Genomic DNA, 21,953 nt, shown 5'->3' on the forward strand with positions numbered 1-21,953 from the left:
GTCAGGTTTCAGGATATCCTTGCTTCAGCACAGGTGGCTCAATCAGTGGCTCAGTCCACCTGTGCTGAAGCAGGGATATCCTGAAAACCTGACCTATTGGTAGCTCTTGAGGACTGGCGTTGGCTACCCCTGCACTAAGCTTCAGCACGGGTCCAACTTCTGCCCGACCGGAGAAGGGAGCTGCAAACCGGCGGTGTGTGGAGGGGAAGAGTGTAAGAGGGGATGAGAGAGACTCGGGAGGGGAAGAGAGAGACTCGGGAGGGGAAGAGAGAGACAGAGGTGAGGAAGGGAGAGACGGGGGGGGGGAGAGAGAGACCGGGGTGAGGAAGGGAGAGATGGGGGAGGGGAAGAGAGAAATGGGGGAAGGGAAAGAGAGAGAAGGGGAGGGGAAGAGAGGAGGGGGGAGAAGAGGGGAAGAGAGCAGGAGGAAGTAGGAGAAGGGAAGCGAGAGTGGGAAGGGGAAGAGTATGTGGAGAGGAGGAGAAGAGAGAAAGTGGAGTTAGAGGTGGAAATGGACAGACGGGGAGAGTGAGGGATGGAGGGAGAGATGCGGGGAATGGGAGAGAGAGAGGATTGGATTGGAAAGGGAGCCCTGCTCAGCCTGTGCCATATAGGTAGATAATGATGTAGTTGGTCTCGTGCTACAACCGGTATAAGCAGTCAATGCTGAACTAGAGAAACAGAACCCCGTATAATAGCGCACTCAGAAGACCTTCATCCACAGTGTTACATTGTCATTTCTGAAACAAAATCTTTAATAATCAAATGTAAAGTTAAAATAAAGTGGTGCATATATAGAACAAACTACTAACTAAATTTAAATTTGAGAGACTAGCTAGTTACTAAAAAAATTTGCTACCTAATCCAGAGATTCCTCATCAGAACAGAGAATCACTAGAGGATTTGAAATGTGGTTGCATTACAGTATAGCGTTTACTGCACCATAGTAGTTAGGTGCCTACCTAACTCTGAATATTTCACACAAAAAAGTGCCATTACAAAGTATTTCTAGGAGCAGAGACCCCATGTAGTTATTAGGATCCTCTCACAGAAATAAAGTCCAAAAATATGCGGTTGGTGCACATTGGTGCATTAGTAATGGCTGTTTCTGTGGGTTTTTGCCAAGAGGTCCCCCAATCACGTACACCAGGCCATATATAACAGAACTATCTTTACTGATGCTCAGCAAAACCACTGGGTTTCTAATTAGCTCCTTCACACTCCGGCAGGCTTCTCTCCTTGATGGGAGGCTCGTTTCATGCTGAAAAGAGTTGAATAATCAGATCAGAAAGAAAATTCATTCTGTGCCAACACAAAAGTGCGCGAGTTCTACAAAGTACTGTATATGCCCCATTACTAACACAGGGATCATGGCAGATATTACAACAAGACAGTTTCAAACTGCTGCTCCCTCTTTTAATATATGTTTTATTGAATATGATGTATTGTAGCAAGGGTGGCCAACTCTAGTCCTCAAGGGCCACCAACAGGTCAGGTTTTCAGGATATCCCTGCTTCAGCACAGGTTGCTCAACAAGTCCCCGCTTCAGCACAGGTGGCTCAACTAGTCCCTGCTTCAGCACAGGTGGCTCAATTAGTGGCTCAGTTGAAGACTCAGCCACTGATTGAGCCACCTGTGCTGAAGCAGGGATATCCTTAAAATCTAACCTGTTGGTAGCCCTTGAGGACTGGAGTCGGCCACCCCTGTATTATAACATACAAGTAGAAGCAAACGTTGATAATGAAAACAATATCATTCAGCACCCAATATAATTACAGCAAAATGAACAAACTAAGGAGAATAATCCTGCAAAGGAATTAATAACTAAAATGTGTAAATTGTGGTGATTAAAAAGACTTATAGGGGTCCATCTTAAAATGGCAGGAAGCAAAAGATGACCCTGTGAGTGCTCATTTGCATGTCATTTCCCAGAATCCCTGGCTGCAGGGGAAGCACTGTATGCTAAGAGACAATGGGGAATTATATTTGCTATAACTAAAATACAATGAATAATGCACACAGATCATAAAATGCACACACAGGCGCTAATACACATAGTCTAAACACAGACACACTTATATACACTATATAAAGATTTGCACACTCATAAATGTACAAAGATACACACAGACCCGATACATAATTCTGTACTGTAACCTGTGCTTTCTTGCTTATACGGGTACTGGATGGATACTCTTTTTGAAGGTTTAGTTCGGGGGAGTTCTCTTCTTAGAAACTCATTCAGAGACACTTTCTGTGGAAAATAGAGAATATCCATTTATTTCCTCAGATTCTAATATCACACGGAATTATTAATCTGACAGCTGCAAAACTGGCAAAAATAGCACTTCCTGATGTGTTGCATTTAACAGCAGAATAAACCTTCCCTCTGATCAATCTGGTGCTGCGTTTTTCCTGACAGTTTTGCAGATAAGAGCAAAACTCCCTCTTCGTCCAACACACCATGAAATAGCCACATTATAATATGGTTCCCTCGTCATTAGCCCTGATGAAGCCGAGTAGCATCGCTCAGTAGACACATACATGACCTGCGCAGACCTTTTTAACCAGCGTTTTGTATTCTCTAGCCAGAAGAGCTGACGACTGCCTTGGAGATCAGCAACATCGTTTTCACCAGCATGTTCGCCCTGGAGATGCTCCTGAAACTGCTGGCTTTTGGGATCTTTGGCTACATTAAGAATCCCTACAACATCTTCGATGGGATCATCGTCATCATCAGGTGCGCGCTTGTCATTGATGCTCACGTTTGTCAGCCTGAATGGAGACCACCCAGTCACTTTACCACTCTACTCACTGAGATCCTTTACTGCACTACACGCAAAGAGATAGTGCTCAAATTCAAGGGGGCTCAACTTCAGTCCTCAAGCCAGGGATAGAGAGTTATAGAGTTGATAACGGCAGCTTAACTACAGCCACTTAAAATGTGACACTTAAGCCAACTGGCTCTGTTCCATGAGACATCTTCCAGCGCTGGAGGACACCTTATTGCCCATTCAAGTCAAAGGAGTTTAAGTTGCCTTCTAGCACCAGAAGGTGTCTTCTGGAGTAGCACATCTTATGAATATGGCCCTAAAACAGCTTTAACCCGAAAGGTTGGGCTAGTTAGGTACGTCTTTGATAAGGTAATCATTTAACAAGTATGTGCCTACCTAGATAAATCACATTAGTCAGCCTGATTTGCTGATCCTGAAGTACCAAGATGAGAGCAATGAGATATAAGTGATATCATTTGATGTTATTAAGACTTATTTGAGCAAGTGACAGGTAGAAGAGGTCCAGCTGCCACTTGGCAGAAGAGGAGGGATGTTTTCGTAACCTTTCCATGTCTTGGGTTCTACCACATTTCCCCTTCAGCACCTGACAAAATTGACTCTTAGGGAAAGAGAAAATAAAGTCAATACTCATTTTCTGTGGCTGCAGCAGATGGCTATTCAAAGATTATTTAATCAAGAAGAACTTTGAGAGAAATTGGCTTTTAAAATGGATTTGCTTGTTGTAGGTTAAAATAAAACTCAGTGGGTTCTGTAGAGAGTAGAAATTGTCTGTTGGATCTTCATGTAATCAATGTATCTTTGTTAGGAGCTCTGTCATTGAATCGCTCATGCAAAACCAAACCGCATGTCTTGAGTTTTGGACATCTTATAAAATCCATCACTGGGGATGTCCACATCTCAGTGATACACCTTCTGACTGTGTCCAGCTTTCCTAGGGCATAGTTATACCAAGCGTTTCTTTATACTGCAGCTTGTACGTTTTCTATGAGCACCATGAAATAGGCTCAGACAGAAGTTTTCACATATTGTTTATTTGCAACAATGCACTTATCAAGGTTACGTTCTTTCTATTTAATGTCTGTTTCATCATCTAAAATATGTTTTTCAGTTTCGCCCCTAAAAGCCAAACTCTAAGCAGCACAGGAAAATATACACAGGTTTTATTTGCAAATAATTAACAAAGGGGAGAATGTTGCCGACATCGGGGGGTTATTCCCTAAACGGAGGTAGTGCCGATCGGAGCACTGTCACCTGGAAGCTCCCATTGAAATCAATGCCACTATCACAGTTTAATGAATAACTCTCATTGGCCTAGCAGTCTTTTTTGTAGAGTCCATGGAAAAACATTATAATCTATTAACGGGGAAATGACTGGAGGATTTCCCAGTGATGTGTCAAACAGGATGCAAAGCGTAAATAATCGTAACAGTGACAAATATACCCAGGGCCTGAGAGAGGTGAGAGGGGGCCCAGGCCCGTCACAAATGTGGGGCCCTAGCCCACTCCGAAAGCCATGCAAATATATGAATAAATCATCAATAAAACAGAGGTTTCACCATTTAGCAAAACAAACTTTAATGTCTTTAACAGAACCTATTTACATTACGGATTACAATGCTCCACAATTTAAATATAATTGACATTTATTTGAGATATAATTTGACGACCTGTATAACATTACCCCAATTGAAAATTGAAACGAATTTAAATTATTTGAAAAAATGCTTTTCAAGCTTTATTTTTCTGCAAATTTCCTTATTATCGTTGAAAAATCTATTGTCCGCGCAATGTCTGCGTTTATGTGAAGACAAAAAGAAAATGTGAAGAGCCCGCTCCTATCCACGGATACCGCTCACACGCGGAGAGCACGTGTGAATTCTAGATCAACGCGCAGTAGTTGACACTAGACTGTAACTCGAAAAGCATTGAAAATACGAAAACATGTCACACTTGCCAAGATCTTCTAAATAAGTAAAATATAGGTGCCAAGTTTGGTAAAGATCAAATAACACGTTCATAAGGTATTCTAAAAGAAAAACGATTTGAGCACAGGTGGCTCAATCAGTCATTATGACTGAGCCACCTGTGCTGAAGCAGGGATATCCCTTGAGGACTGGAGTTGACCACCCGTAGTGTAGGCTGTAGATAACTATGCATCATTTGAGAAGACACCGTTGTATTGTTCCCTGATCCTGCAGTGTGTGGGAGATCATCGGACAGTCGGACGGAGGCCTGTCTGTGCTGAGAACATTCCGACTGCTTCGCGTTCTAAAGCTGGTTCGCTTCATGCCAGCTCTGCGACGTCAGCTGGTTGTCCTGATGAAGACCATGGACAACGTGGCCACCTTTTGCATGCTTCTTATGCTCTTCATCTTCATCTTCAGGTACAGATCCATCATTGCTGGTGCTTCTGAATGACCCCCAGATTCCCACACACATGTGGGGGTTCCTGTGTCAGGGTTTCCTTGGTGCCCAACTGCAGCAGAAAAGCAAAACTCCTTCATAGTACAACACGGACTGAAATAGCCGCGTTATAATGTGGCTCCCTCATTAGCACTGACTAAGCATTGCCAAGAGGTGTCCTATGGTGTTATCCAAGAATGCCAATAGGTGATTTCTGATTTTCAGGTTTTTCCACCTGACGCATGCGCAGAACGTAGCTTGCGCGCGCAGAACATAGGTCCCACGCGCACAAGGGGGAAATGCCGGGTTGCGCATGCGTGCAAGAGGGAAAATGCCGGGTTGCGCATGCGCATAGCTGAAAATCGCCGGTTCCGCTTTCCGGCGATTTTCACTATACGGCGGGCCCTTAGAACGGAACCCGCCGTATGCCTGGGGCCCTCCTGTACTACAGAACTGATTCATTTACAAAACACACATGTAGAATATTGCTTGGATTGCTCCTTTAAATGTATCTAAAATGACATTACAATAAGCTTGTGTAGCTGTTGTGTGATCTGGCCCCTTTGAGGAATTACTTGAGGAGCCCTGCTGCATTATATTAAACACTTTTTTGCTGTGCTTGACTTAAAAATAAAGGTGAATGAAATGATGGACGTCACAGCCACAGGCCCTGTGCTCCCTTGATCCTCCAGTTAGTTTCCTTTGCTCTGGGCGAAATCATGTCTGTGTGTTATATGTCCCTTTCAGCATCCTTGGTATGCATCTCTTTGGGTGTAAATTCACCTTGAGGACAGACACTGGGGACACCATTACAGACAGAAAGAACTTTGATTCCTTACTTTGGGCCATTGTCACCGTCTTCCAGGTAAGGGCAATGGGTTTTTATGTAATCATATTTCCTACTCACCCAACTTGTCTTAAATACGCTATTCCACATTCATTGACTACAGTGCAAACTGGTCCAAGAGAGTGATAACAGTGTAAAAATACACCTGGAAAAAAATCAATTAGATGACAAAATTAATCAAATGAAAAAAAATATATAAAAGTGATGAGCTGCTCCCAGAAGGTGATATATTGCACTCATTAGTGATCTTAATTTCTAAGAACAGCGTCTTTTCCAAGGTGATCTTAGAAGTGAAGATCTCTAATGACCGTATGTGCGTGCCATCCATCACCTTTTTCGAGCATTTTATCACTTTTATATATTTTTGCGTTTTGACTCACTTTTATCACTCTCTGAGACTAGTTTGCGCTGTAGTTACTTCCATGATATGATAACTGTCCCAGTTTTATTTCTCTTCATTAACATATAAGCATTATCTTTTAAAACACAGCCATGGGAATGAAGACCTTGGACTAATTGAGTTCAGTAATTAGATGTGAAAGGCTCATGAGAATTGGTGTATTGATTGCCTACACTGGACATAGAATAATGAAATAACCTGTGACCTGGTTATCTTTCCAACCAACCCACCCCCCCCCCCCCCCCCCACCCACCCTCTGGCACAAAGTGTGTTTCATGGGGAGAATTCTGAAGATTTCCATCACAAATGTGAACGCTTTTGAAGACGCTTTTAAACAATGATCTGTCGGAAATGTGCCTGTGCTTCCACTCTGAGCTCTGAAACCCTCATTAACTTCTATGATAAAATAAACAGCAGTTCTGTTATCTGACTTCATCATCCAGAGCTGAAATAGGAAAAGTTAGAAGAAGCACAAGAGTGAGAAAGTCAGAGTTTTATTTTAACCTCTGAAGCGCCTGAAGGATTTGCCATTGTTATATCCTGTAGGGCGCCTTCATGGAGTTCACTGAACATCACCCACTTTTTTGCTCATGTCTATGGGTGATAGCAGATGCTATGTTGAAAAGAAGAGAAGGATTTCCCGTTCCATTTTCAATGTCTGGTGTGGGTTTGCGACCATGTCGTTGAATGCTCCAGCAATGCATTATTTTGTGCGTTGTTATATTGCTTATAATAAAAGATATTAGCGTTGGTTTTTCCCATGGATTTACCTCTGTATCTACCTTTTTTTTTTGTCTCTTCCCAGATTCTCACCCAGGAAGACTGGAACGCGGTGCTGTACAATGGCATGGCCTCGACCTCCTCCTGGGCTGCACTTTACTTCGTGGCCCTGATGACGTTTGGAAACTACGTCCTGTTCAACCTCCTAGTGGCCATCCTGGTGGAAGGCTTCCAAGCCGAGGTAACGTAGCCCCAGACAAGATCAGGGTTCCGCAGTCCCACGTTCTCATGTGCAGCTTCCACCAACCAACTTGTAACAATGAGGAACATTCCGACCTCCCTTAACACATAGAGATGAACATCTATGTGAGCATGAAGAATAACTGCATGAAGTCAAGTCACGGCAAAGGATATAGAGATACTGTGTCTGCCTAGCAGGCACAATTCCAAGACTAGAAGTGTTAAAAGCTTCAGTAGAAAGATAAAGCTGCGTAGAAAGAAAAGGGGAAAAAAGCATGATATATCCATGTCTTTTTAATGCAGTAATCTGCATTCACATGACATGAGCTTCTGAATAGCTGGCACGGGGATGTCTGTCTGTATATTGAATTATGGCGCTGAAATGGAGCATGAAGTGGGTAATAAAAAATTACAGCGCTTCCTGGAAATCCGTCTCCCCTTCCCATAATGCTGAGTAGCCCTATATTTTCGGCTCACGGGGAGGTTTTGCCAAACGGTGAGCTAAGCTTTGCAATAACCTTCCCGTATCGGAGTGGGAGAGAGGTTTTTACGGCCTCCAATATCTAATTAAATTCTCCCAATTTTTCATCTAATTTATTTTAAAAAAAAACGATTGTAGGAATTTTTTATAAGACCATTAGCGAATAGAAATGACAGCCCTGATTAACCTGGTTAAATTGCTTTACGTGGCTAAAAAGATATGGATATGATATAAATAAGGTTGACTTCTATTTAACCCCAACTGACCACACAAATATTCCCCAAAATATGGGTTCAGAATACGGCATATTATATCCGAGCCTGAGTTATTACTTGCCCAGGAAAAATATTCAAAGTCATGAATTCTGACCCGTTTTGCAATGTTTCTGTGTGCAATAAAGGGATATAAAGCCTTGGTGGTCTAACACAGGGGTAGGCAACTCCATTTCTCAAGGGTCACCAACAGGTCAGGTTTTCAGGATATCCCTGCTTCAGCACAGGTGGCTCAATCAGTGGCTCAGTCTTCGACTGAGCCACTGATTGAGCCATCTGTGCTGAAGCTGGGATATCCTGAAAACCTGACCTGTTGGGGGGTCTTGAGGCCTGGAGTTGAGCAGCCCTCGTCTAAAGGGCTGATTCCCAAAGGGTGATTTACACAGAGCTGCAGTAACTGCATTACAGTGAGCGCTACCACTGCAACACATACATTCTCTTTAAGGCGACAATGAAACTTTGCTCATTTGGCCGCGCTCATAGTGCCGGCGACGCGACCGATGACGTCATCCGTCGCGAAAGTTACATTTCAAGTTTAGGCGACGTCGCCGGCTACAAGGCCAGTGACTTCAGAAAAGGGGGAGGGCAGAGGCACGGAGAAGCTCCCGATTGGCCGCGAGGGGAGACCGTCGCCGAAAAAAATCAAATATCAGTGACTACCAGATTCCTGGTAGCACTGTCGCTCCGTCGCCATCGCGTGCACTACAAGCGACGGCGACAATGCATTTGTTTTGACGCGACGGTCGTGCTGCCGTCGCCGGCACTATAAGCGCAGCCTTATACCCGCTGCTTGTTCATTTTGGAGGAGATCATGTTATAGCCAAACATTTTTGCGGAATAGGTCATTCAGTTATGTACTGTGTGTTGCTTCCTGTTCATTTCCACTTGTAACATACAGTAGTCCCCAATTTAGACTATGCCGCTTCTGAGTCTTACCTCTGATTTTATAAACCATTAACAAGATCATAAAGTAGAAACCCGTGATTTATAGAGGAGACGTGACTCACCTTATCTCGGATAGACTGCACAGTTAATCTCGGCACAGGCCATGGTGTATGAAATGGATTAGAGTTATCCTACAAACACAGATAACAAATCAAACCTCGCACACAGCAAAACCATGAGAGACATTGTTCACAGGTGGCTGAGCAGGGCTCACAAACACAGCTCTGTTTACCTCTAATCCCCCTTTTTTCGACTCCAGGGGGATGCAACAAGGTCAGATACCGATGAGGACAAAGCCTCTGCCAACTTCGATGAAGACCTGGAGAAACTGAAAGACCTCCGTGCTTCAGGTGCTGGGGGGAGGGGTTGGGGGGGCGGGGGGGAACCACTGCAATATTAATACCCCTTGCAACATTATTACCTCCACTAATACTTCCCATTCCAAGAATCATGAAAATGACGTAACTCCATTTCTAATACTAATGGGCATTAACGCACCTGGAGCTTTTTCCTAACCATTGTCTTTTCTGGATAGCTCATACATATCTTGGATGATCTAGAACGTAATGGGTCACCAGTGTGATATTGGTTAAGTGAGATAAAAGTACAATATACAGTTTTGCTAATGAGATCATACAATTTTTGTAGCTGGAACTCCGTTCTTATTATTTCCATGTATACTGGGGAGGTGGCTCTCTTTACCCTACATAGTTTTGCCCTTTCGGATAGCAAAGGATAAAACTTCTGTGACCTACTCTAGAACCTTATAAAACAAATGCAGGTTGAAGTTAACCAAGGTTTGTTGTCTCTCCAGAGATGAAGATGTACTCACTGGCAGTGACACCTAACGGGCACCTGGACCCTCGGTGCTCCATGCCCCCTCCCATTATCATGCGCACTGCCGCGACTCCTATGCCCACGCCAAAGAGCTCCCCGTGCATGGACTCTGTGCACACATTCGTGGATTCGAGAAGGGGAAGCAACGTATCGATAGATCCTTCAGTATATGACCAGAAGTCTTTGGTAGGTCCCCTAGTGTCGGTCCGGCCTTTCAGGGAATGTGCTTGTTTGACCCTTGGCCTCTGGCCAGCGAATCTGCGCTAGAATCGTATTTTCAGTGAGGATATCTGCCAGTGCTACCCTGCCTTAGGCCGCGGCAATAGTGAAAGTGACGGCGCCAGCGACATCGCGTGTGCCAAATTCAAAACACATGAAGCCAGTGCGCATGGCCATAGATCACGTGTGCGCCCGCGTGCACGAGAGCACCAGGGCGACCGATACTTCGCGAGACAAACTTGTTTGAATTTGCCCACGCGACGGCTGGGTCACATGCACGGTTCAGCCAATGAGGGCGAACCGCTCACGTGACATCACGGGCACAGCCCCAAAAATTGAATGGGAGCTGCTTTTTCGCGTCTCCTCCTCCAGCCCCCACAGGCCACGATTTGCCTGGGCTGCAGGCGCGCAACGGAATCAGACTGCATTCTAATGAGCGAGCCTCGCAGCGTGGGAGGTTGTTTTTTTAATGACATCACATAAAACAAACGCATATTCTCATAACGAGCAAATTGCAAAAAGAGGGAGGGCGATCCTGTGGGAATCACAATATTAAGTGCAATATAGTGAATATACAGTGAGAAATCACTCAAATAAGTAGATCAATTGTGAGTAAAGTGACACTTATTGTGCACTAAATGTAACCACAAAAAAAGTCTATAAGAAAAATGCAGCTCGGAAACCCTTTATGAGCGGTCCGTGGGGTCCACTTGATAGAAATTTGTTCTCAAGCGAAGGGGAGCGCAGATATCAGTGCAATACATGTAATAAAAGTAAGAAAACAAAGCATAGTGCAATAACGTTTTTAAATGAGGTGAATATGTCTGGACGAAATCTTTGAAGTGGGATCTCACATTATCCCCCAAATAAATCAAGCGACTCCAAAACGGTGGCAAATGATGGAAATACAGGTGACGTTCCCCGGTAAGATGTTTGAGAACAATATACCCATAACGCCAGTAATAATTTATACATCGCTTCCACTGTACATAATAGCGCAGGAGCAATAAATCCAAGACGCAGACACAGTTATTTACAACTCCCAACTTAATCTTATAGCATAATATCTACATCATTTCTAATTTGCTGCCCTGCATTCAAGCACAAGCAATATAGTCCATTCAAGTGTTGTATTGTATGTCTTTATTTATATAGCGCCATTAATGTACATAGCGCTTCACAGTAGTAATACATGTGACAATCCTATAAATAACAAATAATATAAATAAAGGGTCATGGGAATAAGTGCTTCAGACATTAAAGTAAAATTTCGGAAGAGAAGTCCCTGCTCCGGGGAGCTTACAATCTAATTGGTAGGTAGGAAGAACGTACAGAGACAGTGGAAGAGCATTCTGGTAACTGCATCTGCAGGGGGTCAAGCTTTATGTATCAAGTGTCTATATTATCCATGGTGCTACTCATATGCTTCATTAACAGGTGGGTCTTAAGGTGGGTCTTAAAGGTGGATAGAGAGGGTGCTAGTCGGGTATTGAGGGGAAGGGCAATCCAGAGGTGTGGGGCAGTCAGTGAGAAGGGTTTAAGGTGGGAGAGGGCTTTAGATACAAAGGGGGTAGAGAGAAGACATCCTTGAGCAGAACAGAAGAGTCGGGATGGTGCATAGCGAGAAATTAGGGCTGAGATGTAAGGAGGGGCAGAAGAGTGTAAAGCTTTAAAAGTGAGGAGGAGAATTGAGTGTGAGATGCGGGATTTAATCGGAAGCCAGGAGAGGGATTTCAGCTGGGGAGACGCGGAGACAGATTTAGGAGAGAGTAGAGTGATTCTGGCAGCAGCGTTTAGGATAGATTGTAGGGGAGACAGGTGAGAGGCAGGAAGGTCGGGCAGCAGGAGGTTGCAGTAATCGAGACGGGAGAGAATGAGGGCCCGAGTCAGAGTTTTAGCAGTCGAGCAACAGAGGTAAGTGTTACTTATTTGAAGTGAGCTTTCTCATTGTAATGCTTTCTAGTGCTTTATTGCAATTTATTATTGTCCCGTGAACGTAAAACTTGGGTAATACCAGACCACAAAAATTGCACCCAATTTATTATAATGGGAAATTTGATTTCTTCATAGGTGATTTTGTTTAAGAAATCTGATTTTTTGGGGCTGCTTAAGTTGCTTAAAGCTGCAGTTCAAGCTGCCGTTTAAAAAAATAAATAAATAATTCCCATTCAATACTGTATGTGCATCAATACAATCTTCACACTGACCAGTGATTAGCTAAGCTGCAGATCGATCCGTTCTCCTGTAATCAATCGCTTTGATCAGTGTTATTTAATTCAGTTATTGCTGCAAAAGAGTACCCGCGATGCAAAGTTCTGTGTGGAGGATCATGTGACTGGGTAGCTACTAGATACAATTGGTGCACTGCTAGAGAGAGGGCAGGGCACAAGAGCCAGAGCCTGTCTCAGAAGAGGAAGGGGGTGTGACTTTGTAAATGGTTTCTATAGGAACAAAAATGCTTGCTACATTAGAATACATTAAACATGTCTAAAAAAAAAATGTCAATGCTACTACACACATGTAGGATATTGCTTGGACTGCAGCATCCCCCACTTGGGTTCCTTGTATTAGCTGAATAAGTCTTTGGCTTCCTTCTGCCCTCAGGCCAGTCTTCGCAGCACGCCCTGTGCCCATTGGGGCACATACAGCAACTGGGGAAGCCGCCGTTCCAGCTGGAACAGCTTGGGCAGAGCCCCGAGCATCAAGAAGAAGAACCAGTCCGGGGAGAGGGAGTCCCTATTGTCGGGTGAGGGGAAGGGGAGCACGGACGACGACTCCGATGACTGCAAGTCCAGCTCGGTGGGCAGGGGGTCCCTGCTTCGACGGACAGGTTCTCTGGATACTCGCGGCTCTTTGGACGTCCCCGAGTTCCTCCAGGTGCCCACCTTACGCCCCTCCCTTAGTGTCAGCCCTTTGGCCATGGTGCCCTCGGAATACCAAGACTGCAATGGCAAAATGATGCATGTGCCCAGTGACCTGTTTGTGCGAGTGGACAAACCCAAGGAGGAACCCTTGGACTATGAGGATGACATAGAAGACGTGAGTTTCCCATTGGGTGGATTGTGCATTCCCATTGTGTGTCATGTAATACTTTGCTCATCTGGTTTTCACAAACAGGATATCCCTGCTTCAGCACAGGTGGCTCAACCAGCCCCTGCTTCAGCACAGGTGGCTCAGTCGAAGACTGTGCTACTGATTGAGCCACCAGTGGAAGAGGGAGTGGGTCAGTGAGTAAAAACACTGACTGGCCCTGAGAGTTTGAAGCAGGGGAGCCTGGTTCAATTCCCGGTGTCGGCTCCTTGTGACCTTGGGCAAGTCACTTTATCTCCCTGTGCCTCAGGCACCAAAAAAAACAAAGATTGTAAGATCCACGTGGCAGGGACCTGTGCCTACAAAATGTTTCTGTAAAGCGCTACGTAAAACTTGCAGCGCTATACAAGAACATGCTATTATTATGTGTCTAAAGCAGGGGTGGCCAACTCCATTCCTCAAGTGCCACCAACAGGTAAGGTTTTCAGGATATCCCTGCTTCAGCACAGGTTAATCAATCAGTCCCTGCTTCAGCACAGGTGGCTCAATCAGTCATAATGAGTGAGCCACCTGTGCTGAAGCAGGGATATCCTGAAAACCTGACCTGTTGGTGGCCTATGAGGACTTGAATGAGCCACCCCTGGTTTAAAGGGTACTTTATATGTAATGTGAAAATGTGTTCAGCACTGGGGTTAAAACAGTGGATATTTCCTACCATCCCATACATACAGTAGGCGCTGGAGGAGGGAGGGGTGATGTGCCGTGTGAAAAATAGATAGGAACAATGGCGAATTTCTACATTGTAGAACAGACTGAAATATTGGTTCTAATAATAAGGGACATTTAAAAATGTCACATTCATAAATACGCCCGTGAAAAAGATGAGTCTTTTGAATGTCTACATCTTAAATGTACTGTAGCCCAGCTAAGCTTATATTATCCTTCTCAAGATGCACAGTGCTTTAATTAACATGGTATAACAGTCTCACTAAAGGTCCCTTTGGGAAGCGGAATAGTCGAGCAATGCAAAGCAATATACATCCATTGCGTTTAAGTTCCTACAGTGTAGTTACAGTTACAGGATCTCAGCAACTAATTAATACTAATTGATTTTTCTGTTACAAGAAATACTGTGCCATTAAGTTTTATACACCAATTATCTGACATTCTGGTAATATATCCCAAAAATAAGCATGATGGTAATTACAGAGGCATTTTAATACCAGCACTTTTTGATGGGTTAACCCTTTCAGTGACCGGCTGGCCTGCAACATGCTGGCTGTGAAGGGCTTATATACTGCACGTGCTTGGCAATACATTTCTTTTCCTCTCTCTTTCTCTCTTTGTTAACATCCTTCTGATTTCTCTTTTCGCGATCTGTACGCTTTTTGCAAGAGCCGCAGGTTGGGAAGCGCCGCCTTGTGATGTCGCAGTCACAATCACTTTGTGTAAGGTCACTTGGATTCAGGATGATGAAAAGAAGCTGTGTTACATCCTCTGTATATATGCTACCTGATAGTGAGAGACGTGCTATAAACTCTATAGTGTAGCAGGGCACCTATTTTGTTACTAGTAAAAGATGTCTATTTAATCCAGTGGTGGGCAACTCCCATCTTCAAGAGCAACCAACAGGCCAGGTTTTCAGGATATCCCTGCTTCAGCACAGATGGTTCAATCAGTTTCTGCTTCACAAAGACTGAGCCACTGATTGAGCCAACTGTGCTGAAGCAGGGATATCCTGAAAACCTGACCTGTTGGTGGGCCTTGAGGACTGGAGTTGCCCGCCCCTGGTTTAATCCCTTGTCCACTAGAGGTGCCGGCAATGCTCTGCAATGTGTACCCGGCTGGCATCTCTTATTAACCCAATGATCAATTCTAATATACACACTCTTACAAGCTGACTGACGGTAACCAGTGAGATGTGCACGAGCGGTTAGATGTACTGTACATGTACTGTCTCACTTTATGCCATCTCTGCCTCTGATTGCAGAGTTACTGCTTCCGGATTCGGAAAACGATGGAGCCGTACAAGCCAGAATGGTGCAAGACTCACGAAGATTGGGCTCTCTACCTGTTCTCCCCCCAGAATCAGTAAGGAGCATGTTCATCAAACAACCGTAACATGTCACAGTTTATTGTTACATTAGTACACGACCCACTGGCCACAGGACCTGATGTCAGGAGCGGCTCAGTGAGTAAAGACACCGACTCTGACAACAATGACATTCAGTTTGAATCGGGGTACCCTGGTTCAATTCCCGGTGTCAGCTCCTTGTGACCTTGGGCAAGTCACCTTATCTCCCTGTGCCTCAGGCACCAAAAACATAGATTGTAAGTTCCACAGGGCAGTGACTAGTGCCTGTAAAAATTCTATGTACAGCACTGTGTAAACTGTCAGTGCTATACCAGAAAGAAACTATTACCAATACGTTCATATTACACACATCTCTGGAAAATGAGAATTCCTCTTTTTCATTTATTTTGTATCCTTCAATGTTAACCCCCTGCGCTGGCATGGAAGGGGTTATGCTGACCCAGTTGATGAGCCTTCTCTCTTGGACCAGGTTCCGCGCGGTATGCCAGAAGGTGATCGCCCACAAGATGTTTGATCACGTTGTCCTCGTCTTCATCTTCTTGAACTGCATCACCATCGCTCTGGAACGACCGGATATCGACGCCAACAGCATGGTACAGCCCCGTAATACTAACACGTCATCCTATATAGAACAAAGGCTTGTGCTCCTCTAATAGGAGAGCTGTGCCCTCATATAGGGCCAGGCAGAGAAGGGAATAAAGGTTTCGCCACATATATTACTAGCTGGAAGGAATTCTAAGAAACCCCAAAATACTGAGATTTATAAATGGATCATTGAATTTTTTTCGTTTCTTAATGACATTATTTTAATGTATTTTTATTCTAATGCTGTGGGGTAAACTATATTTTAGTTTTTTTCCATTGGGCACAAACACACACATTTTTCCAGTTCCCACTCTGGGGCATCCAACATAAAGTTGCCCAATGAGCAAAACATGCATTTTCTACTGTACGTTCAGCCCAGTTACTTTAAGTGACTGTCCTTGAGATTAATAATAGACATTGCAATGGCATCTTCACTGCAAACTGAAGGAGTTTGAATGGGACAGGGATGTTGGTAGGGATAAGTGGGACACTTGGTATGAATATGTCTTCTCCCTTGCTATTCGCTCTGCAGCTGGGGTGTGTCAGCAAATTGTTTGTCATTCTTTGGGTGACATTACAATTTAAAGTGGTCATTTAAAAAATTTATAAATCTAATATATATATATATATATATATATATATAACTAATAATGGTTCATTGGTTGTTACGTAGTTTTCCATCTGAGAAATGCTTGTTTCGCTCATCATTTCATTGTGCTACAGTAAATCAATGTGGTTACGGTGTCCAAATGCATAGCAGACAGATGGACAACTTTCCAAAATATATAATAAATGAAAATATCACTTGTGAGCACATTCACATCTCAAACAGGTCTGCACCCTGCCCTTCCCCATTGTCTCCCAGCATACAGTGTTTCCACTGCAGCCAGGGATTCTGGGAAATTACATGCAAATGAGCACAGTGTCACCTTTTGCTTCAAATCCATTATGACATGGACCCCTATAAGCTTATGCTGTCATATTGCACAGCTTTTCAGCACAGCCTGGGTTACAGAAGTGCAGAGCCAGTAAACCTACTCACAGACAGCTATTTCAACCTTTTGGTTCTCGTCAGTGTGAGGCTGGTTATGCTGGCTTTGTAATGTGAAGCTAGGATAGGATGCAGCTACACCTTAAATATGTTATGATGGGTATAAAAGTGTCAACAATATATAGTAGAAGATAGATACAGTACTTGCAGTATAGTGAACACACTATATATATATATAACACCACACTGACCAGCTTTACCTATTTATCAGTAGACATCAGTGATTGTTACCTGTAAATTGTATCATTAGTCCACTTTCTCCCTGATCTCAGCTCCCTAATCACAAGGCAAGTCAATGGAAAATGAGGAGATCACATGTTTTCCTTCTGAATCACCCAGCCAGGAGTTTTCTCGCCTTTTATACCATTTTATCTTGCGTTTTATCACTAATTAAAAAATCTGCTTCAGAGTGCCGTGATTTTCCTACCCTTGCAATGAATAAATGAATAATGTACAGAATGAAATGAGCCTGACCCATCCCATTCAGGGCTGTAGCAGGGAGGCAGTTATCTGTTTTGACCCCATACGAACACTCGGAATCTCTAATGTTTTATTGCGTGACAGTTGTTGGTTTAATAGTTTTAATTCATTCCGTTGACTAATTTTTACTGCACGATGAGGAGAAAAAAGATGGCGTATTTTATTCATCTCATAACTACATTAGCTACAGAGACCCTGGAGAGACTTTAGCTGATGTTATGGGAATAATTAACTGCTCTTTATTTCTCCTTCTCGTCATCATCATCATCGTGTCCTCAGCTGGGCGTGACATTCCCTGTGTGGGATATGCCTGTACTTGTCTATATCAGCAGTGCTCAACTCCAGTCCTCAAGAGCTACCAACAGGCCAGGTTTTCAGGATATCCCTGCTTAGCACAGGTGGCTCAATCAGTGGCACAGTCTTCGACTGAGCCACCTGTGCTGAAGCAGGGACTGGTTGAGCCACCTGTGCTGAAGCAGGGATATCCTGAAAACCTGACCTGTCGGTAGCTCTTGAGGACTGGAGTTGGCCGCCCCTCTTTACTCTTAACGCTGCAGGGACCTGTTTTAATTACAGTACATTATTAATCTGGAGAGTGAAGCCGTCCCTATAGTATGTTTGAGTAATGTTACTGCATAATGCATATGGTGTAACATCTAGAGATCGGCACATTTCTCGTCAAAATTTGAGTTTCGTATTTTTGAAATATTTGCCAATTTGTTTGACTTGGGGGAAAAATCTCCACTAGGTTAAAAAAAAAGCGAATACTCAAAAATGTGAAAATGAGTGAAAGTTTGCAAGCAGAATTTTTTTTAAATATGCACACAGTTTTTTGCATTCTCCGCCCCCCCGCCCCCCAAAAAAACTTGACCTGAATTTTGACAGATTCGCTCATCTATTGGATAATTGCAATCCATTATTTAATGGATTTCTAAATTATTATTCCGTTCGAAGTACCCTGTTACTGTTCTTGTATTTATATAGTTACATAGAAGATGAGGTTGAGAAAAGAAGTACGTCCATCAAGTTCAACCTCTGCTAAATTTAGACAACAGATACGTTATCCTATATCTATACTTATATCTTACATATTGATCCAGAGGAAGGCAAACAAAAAACCCCAGTGTCATATCATCCAATGATATCTCATAAGGGGGAAAAATTCCTTCTTGACTCCAAGAATTGGCAATCAGATTACTCCCTGGATCAACATCCTTCCCATTTTTACTTATTTGGTATATCCCTGTATACCTTTCCTTTCTAAAAATATGTTCAACCTTTTTTTGAACAAATCTATTGTATCTGCCGTCACAGTCTCCATGGGTAATGAATTCCACATTGTAACTGCCCTTACTGTAAAGAACCCTTTCCTTTGTTGCTGGTGAAATCTCCTTTACTCCAACCTAAAGGGATGCCCTTGGGATGAATAGTTCTTTTGAAAGCTCCTTGTACTGTCCCCGAATATATTTGTATATAGTTATCATATCCCCTCTTAGACGCCTCTTTTCTAATGTAAATAAATCTAATTTAGCTAGCCTCTCCTCATAAGTTAGATTGTCCATCCCCTTTATTAATTTGGTGGCTCTTTTCTGCACTCTCTTTAGTTCCATAATGTCTTTTCTAAGGAGCGGTGCCCAAAATTGTACTCCATATTCAAGGTGTGGTCTTACTAATGCTTTGTAAAGGGGCATAATTATGTTTACTTTCCTTCCATCCATTGCCTGTAAGATAAGATCTTGTTTGCCTTTGCAGCTACTGCATGACTTTGAGCACTATTGCTAAGCCTGCTGTCTACAAGCACTCCTAAATCCTTCTCCATCAAGGATTCCCCCAATTTATCCCCATTTCATTTGTAAGTCGCCTGTTTATTCTTGCTTCCCAAATGCATAACCTTACATTTATCTGTATTAAACCTCATCTGCCATTTACCTGCCCAAGTTTCTAGTCTCTCCAAGTCCTTCTGGAGAGAAATTACATCCTGCTCTGATTCTACTACCTTACACAATTTAGTATCATCAGAAAAGATGGAGACTTTGCTCTCGATGCCAACCTCAAGGTCATTAATAAACAAAATAAAGCAGGGGTCCCAGCGTTTTTCGCCGTTCTGCGCATGCGCGGCCTATGGTCTGCGCGCGCAAACTACGGGGGTCTGCACATGCGCGCCGGGCGCACCCACCCATTCTGCGCATGCGCGACTGCAATTTAAAGATGACGGCCCCCTTCTCGGCGCCGCCGGATAAGCGGAACGCCGGATAATGAAGCGCCGAAGCTGCTTTTTCCTTATCTCCAATAATCTGCCTACCCATCTCACACTGAAAGGGTCCTATATTTTCTCATTTCTCATTTTGTTGTTATTAAGGTACTTAAAGAACTTTTTAGGGTTGACCTTACTTTCTATTGCAATCCTTTTTTCATTATCCATTTTTGCTCATTTGATTGCCCTTTTGCAATTTTTGTTACATTCATTATAATTCTGATAACATATCCGCATACTCCAACTCCTCTTCTATTTGCTTGATCCTTCTGATAAATTAACTGTCCAGTCATGAGTTAATCCCACCATGTTTCAGTAATGCTTATGATATCATACTGTTCCCTTGCAGCTATTAATTCAAGCTCCCCCATTTTATCTGTCAAACTTCTTGCATTAGCAAGCATGCATTTAAGTTTTTTTTTCAGCCTGTACTATTATTTTATCTGCTTCTTCCTTTCTGCGCCAATTTGGTTTAATCTTTAGAAGTTTTCTAGTATTATCTGCATTTACTATGGGTGTCTCGCTGTTTCTCAAACTAGCACTTGCCACCATTCTACCTCCATAACCTCTTGTTTCCTAACTATTTATTTAGTTTATCCGTTTCAGTCCCCTCCCCCCTCCATCCTAGTTTCAAATCTCTTCCAACCTTTTTAACATTCTCCCCCTAGCACAGAAGATCCCTCTTCATTGAGGTGCAAACCGTCCATAGCATAAAGATGGCACCTCTCAGAAAAGGAGTCCTAGTGCTCTAAAAAACCCAAACCCTCCTTCCTACACCTTTTTCTTAGCCATGCATTAACCTCCCTGATCTCTGACTGTCTCCCTGTGGTAGCGCATGGCACTGGTAGTATTTCAGCAAATACTACCTTAGAGGTCCTTGCCTTAAGCTTTTGGCCTAGATCCCTGAAATGCTAAGCGATAACGGGGAAGTGCAGAGTTGCAAACCTATCTGAGACGTGTGAATGTGCTCACAAGGGATATTTTTATTTACAAAAACATAACAAAAATTTGTTTAAAAAAAAATACCAACATCTGTATAGATAATGAGCAGCTTATAACGGAGCAATACAACACACAATTAGATTGTAAGCTCTTCGGAGCAGGGACTCCTTTTCTAAATGTAACTTTTATGTCTGAAGCACTTCTTCACATTATGTATTATTTGTTATTTATATGATTGTCATGTGTATTATTATTGCATACATACAAAGACATACATACACATTGTGCTTTAATTAGACACAGGTGTTTGTCTTAGGCCAGGTCCCAGTGGCCATTGCAGCACGCGCGCGCCACACACCACAGCACAGCCCTCTATGGGGCAGGCCCCAGTGGGCATGTGTGTGTGGGCACACAAAGCGCTGTGACGCGTACGCTAGCAGGGAAGACAAGAATTTTGTCTTCCCGTGCTGCAACGTGATCATGTGGTGTGCGAGCAGCCAATGGAAGGGCAGAAATGCCCCGTCAAGGCCCCGCCCCCCACGCATCCCATCGCTCCCCTACAGACCGCCGATCGCGGCTTTTATCTGTGCACGCGCTGCCAGGCGCACGTGCAGCAGTAAATACTGGGGCTGTAGCCTAACTAAGCAAAGGATACAGCAGCAAGAACTGAATTATAAAGTGGTTTAGAACGGCAGCTTTATTAAAAGCCACGGAAACTAGTCAGACTACAATATTTATCCAAAATAGAAAGTATGTGCTCAAAAAATATAGTTTGTACTAAAAATGTATATTTTAGAGCTTGTGCAGTTGAGCCTTTAAAACAGGGGCGGCCAACTCCTGTCCTCAAGGGCCACCAACAGGTCAGGTTTCCAGGGTGGCCCTGCTTCAGCACAGGCAGCTGAATTAGTGACAGTCATTGGCCAACTCCAGTCCTCATGGGCCACCAACAGGTTGGGTGTTAAGGATATCCCTGCTTCAGCACAGGTGGCTCAGCTTCAGCACAGGTGGCTCAATCAGTGGCTCAATCTTTGACTGAGCCACTAATTGAGCAACTTGTGCTGAAGCAGGGATATCCTGAAAACCTGTCCTGCTGGTGGCCCTTGAGGACTGGAGTTGGCCATCCCTGCTTTAAATGTGCGCTTGTGTTCTTTGTCATGTGGAAGATAAACGGCTTATTACATGAGATTGGCTTCCTTACAGCTGATACAAAGCACTAACACTCTTAATATAGTCTGACCTAGTGAGGGATTTATTTTTCTCTCTTTATTTCCCAGGAACGGATATTTTTGAGTGTTTCGAACTACATTTTTACGGCAATCTTCATCGTGGAAATGGCAATTAAGGTCAGTACTATACA

The 21,953-nt window shown here is 43.5% G+C and overlaps 1 protein-coding gene across 3 annotated transcripts in view; it reads left to right on the top strand.

Annotated features, from left to right (window-relative positions):
• CACNA1H (calcium voltage-gated channel subunit alpha1 H) overlaps nt 1-21,953 on the top strand; it is a 417,435-nt gene that overhangs the window by 328,012 nt on the left and 67,470 nt on the right. For all 3 annotated transcript variants that reach the window (XM_075565791.1, XM_075565793.1, XM_075565792.1), the window contains exons 11-20: nt 2,589-2,740; nt 4,994-5,179; nt 5,946-6,063; nt 7,251-7,406; nt 9,363-9,453; nt 9,918-10,126; nt 12,764-13,198; nt 15,180-15,280; nt 15,754-15,877; nt 21,871-21,939. In XM_075565791.1, coding sequence (XP_075421906.1) covers nt 2,589-2,740; nt 4,994-5,179; nt 5,946-6,063; nt 7,251-7,406; nt 9,363-9,453; nt 9,918-10,126; nt 12,764-13,198; nt 15,180-15,280; nt 15,754-15,877; nt 21,871-21,939 — 1,641 coding nt within the window. The remainder of the gene's footprint in view (nt 1-2,588; nt 2,741-4,993; nt 5,180-5,945; nt 6,064-7,250; nt 7,407-9,362; nt 9,454-9,917; nt 10,127-12,763; nt 13,199-15,179; nt 15,281-15,753; nt 15,878-21,870; nt 21,940-21,953) is intronic.

The sequence above is a fragment of the Ascaphus truei genome, chromosome 11 (assembly GCF_040206685.1).
Source record: "Ascaphus truei isolate aAscTru1 chromosome 11, aAscTru1.hap1, whole genome shotgun sequence".
Taxonomy (NCBI): Eukaryota; Metazoa; Chordata; class Amphibia; order Anura; family Ascaphidae; genus Ascaphus; species Ascaphus truei.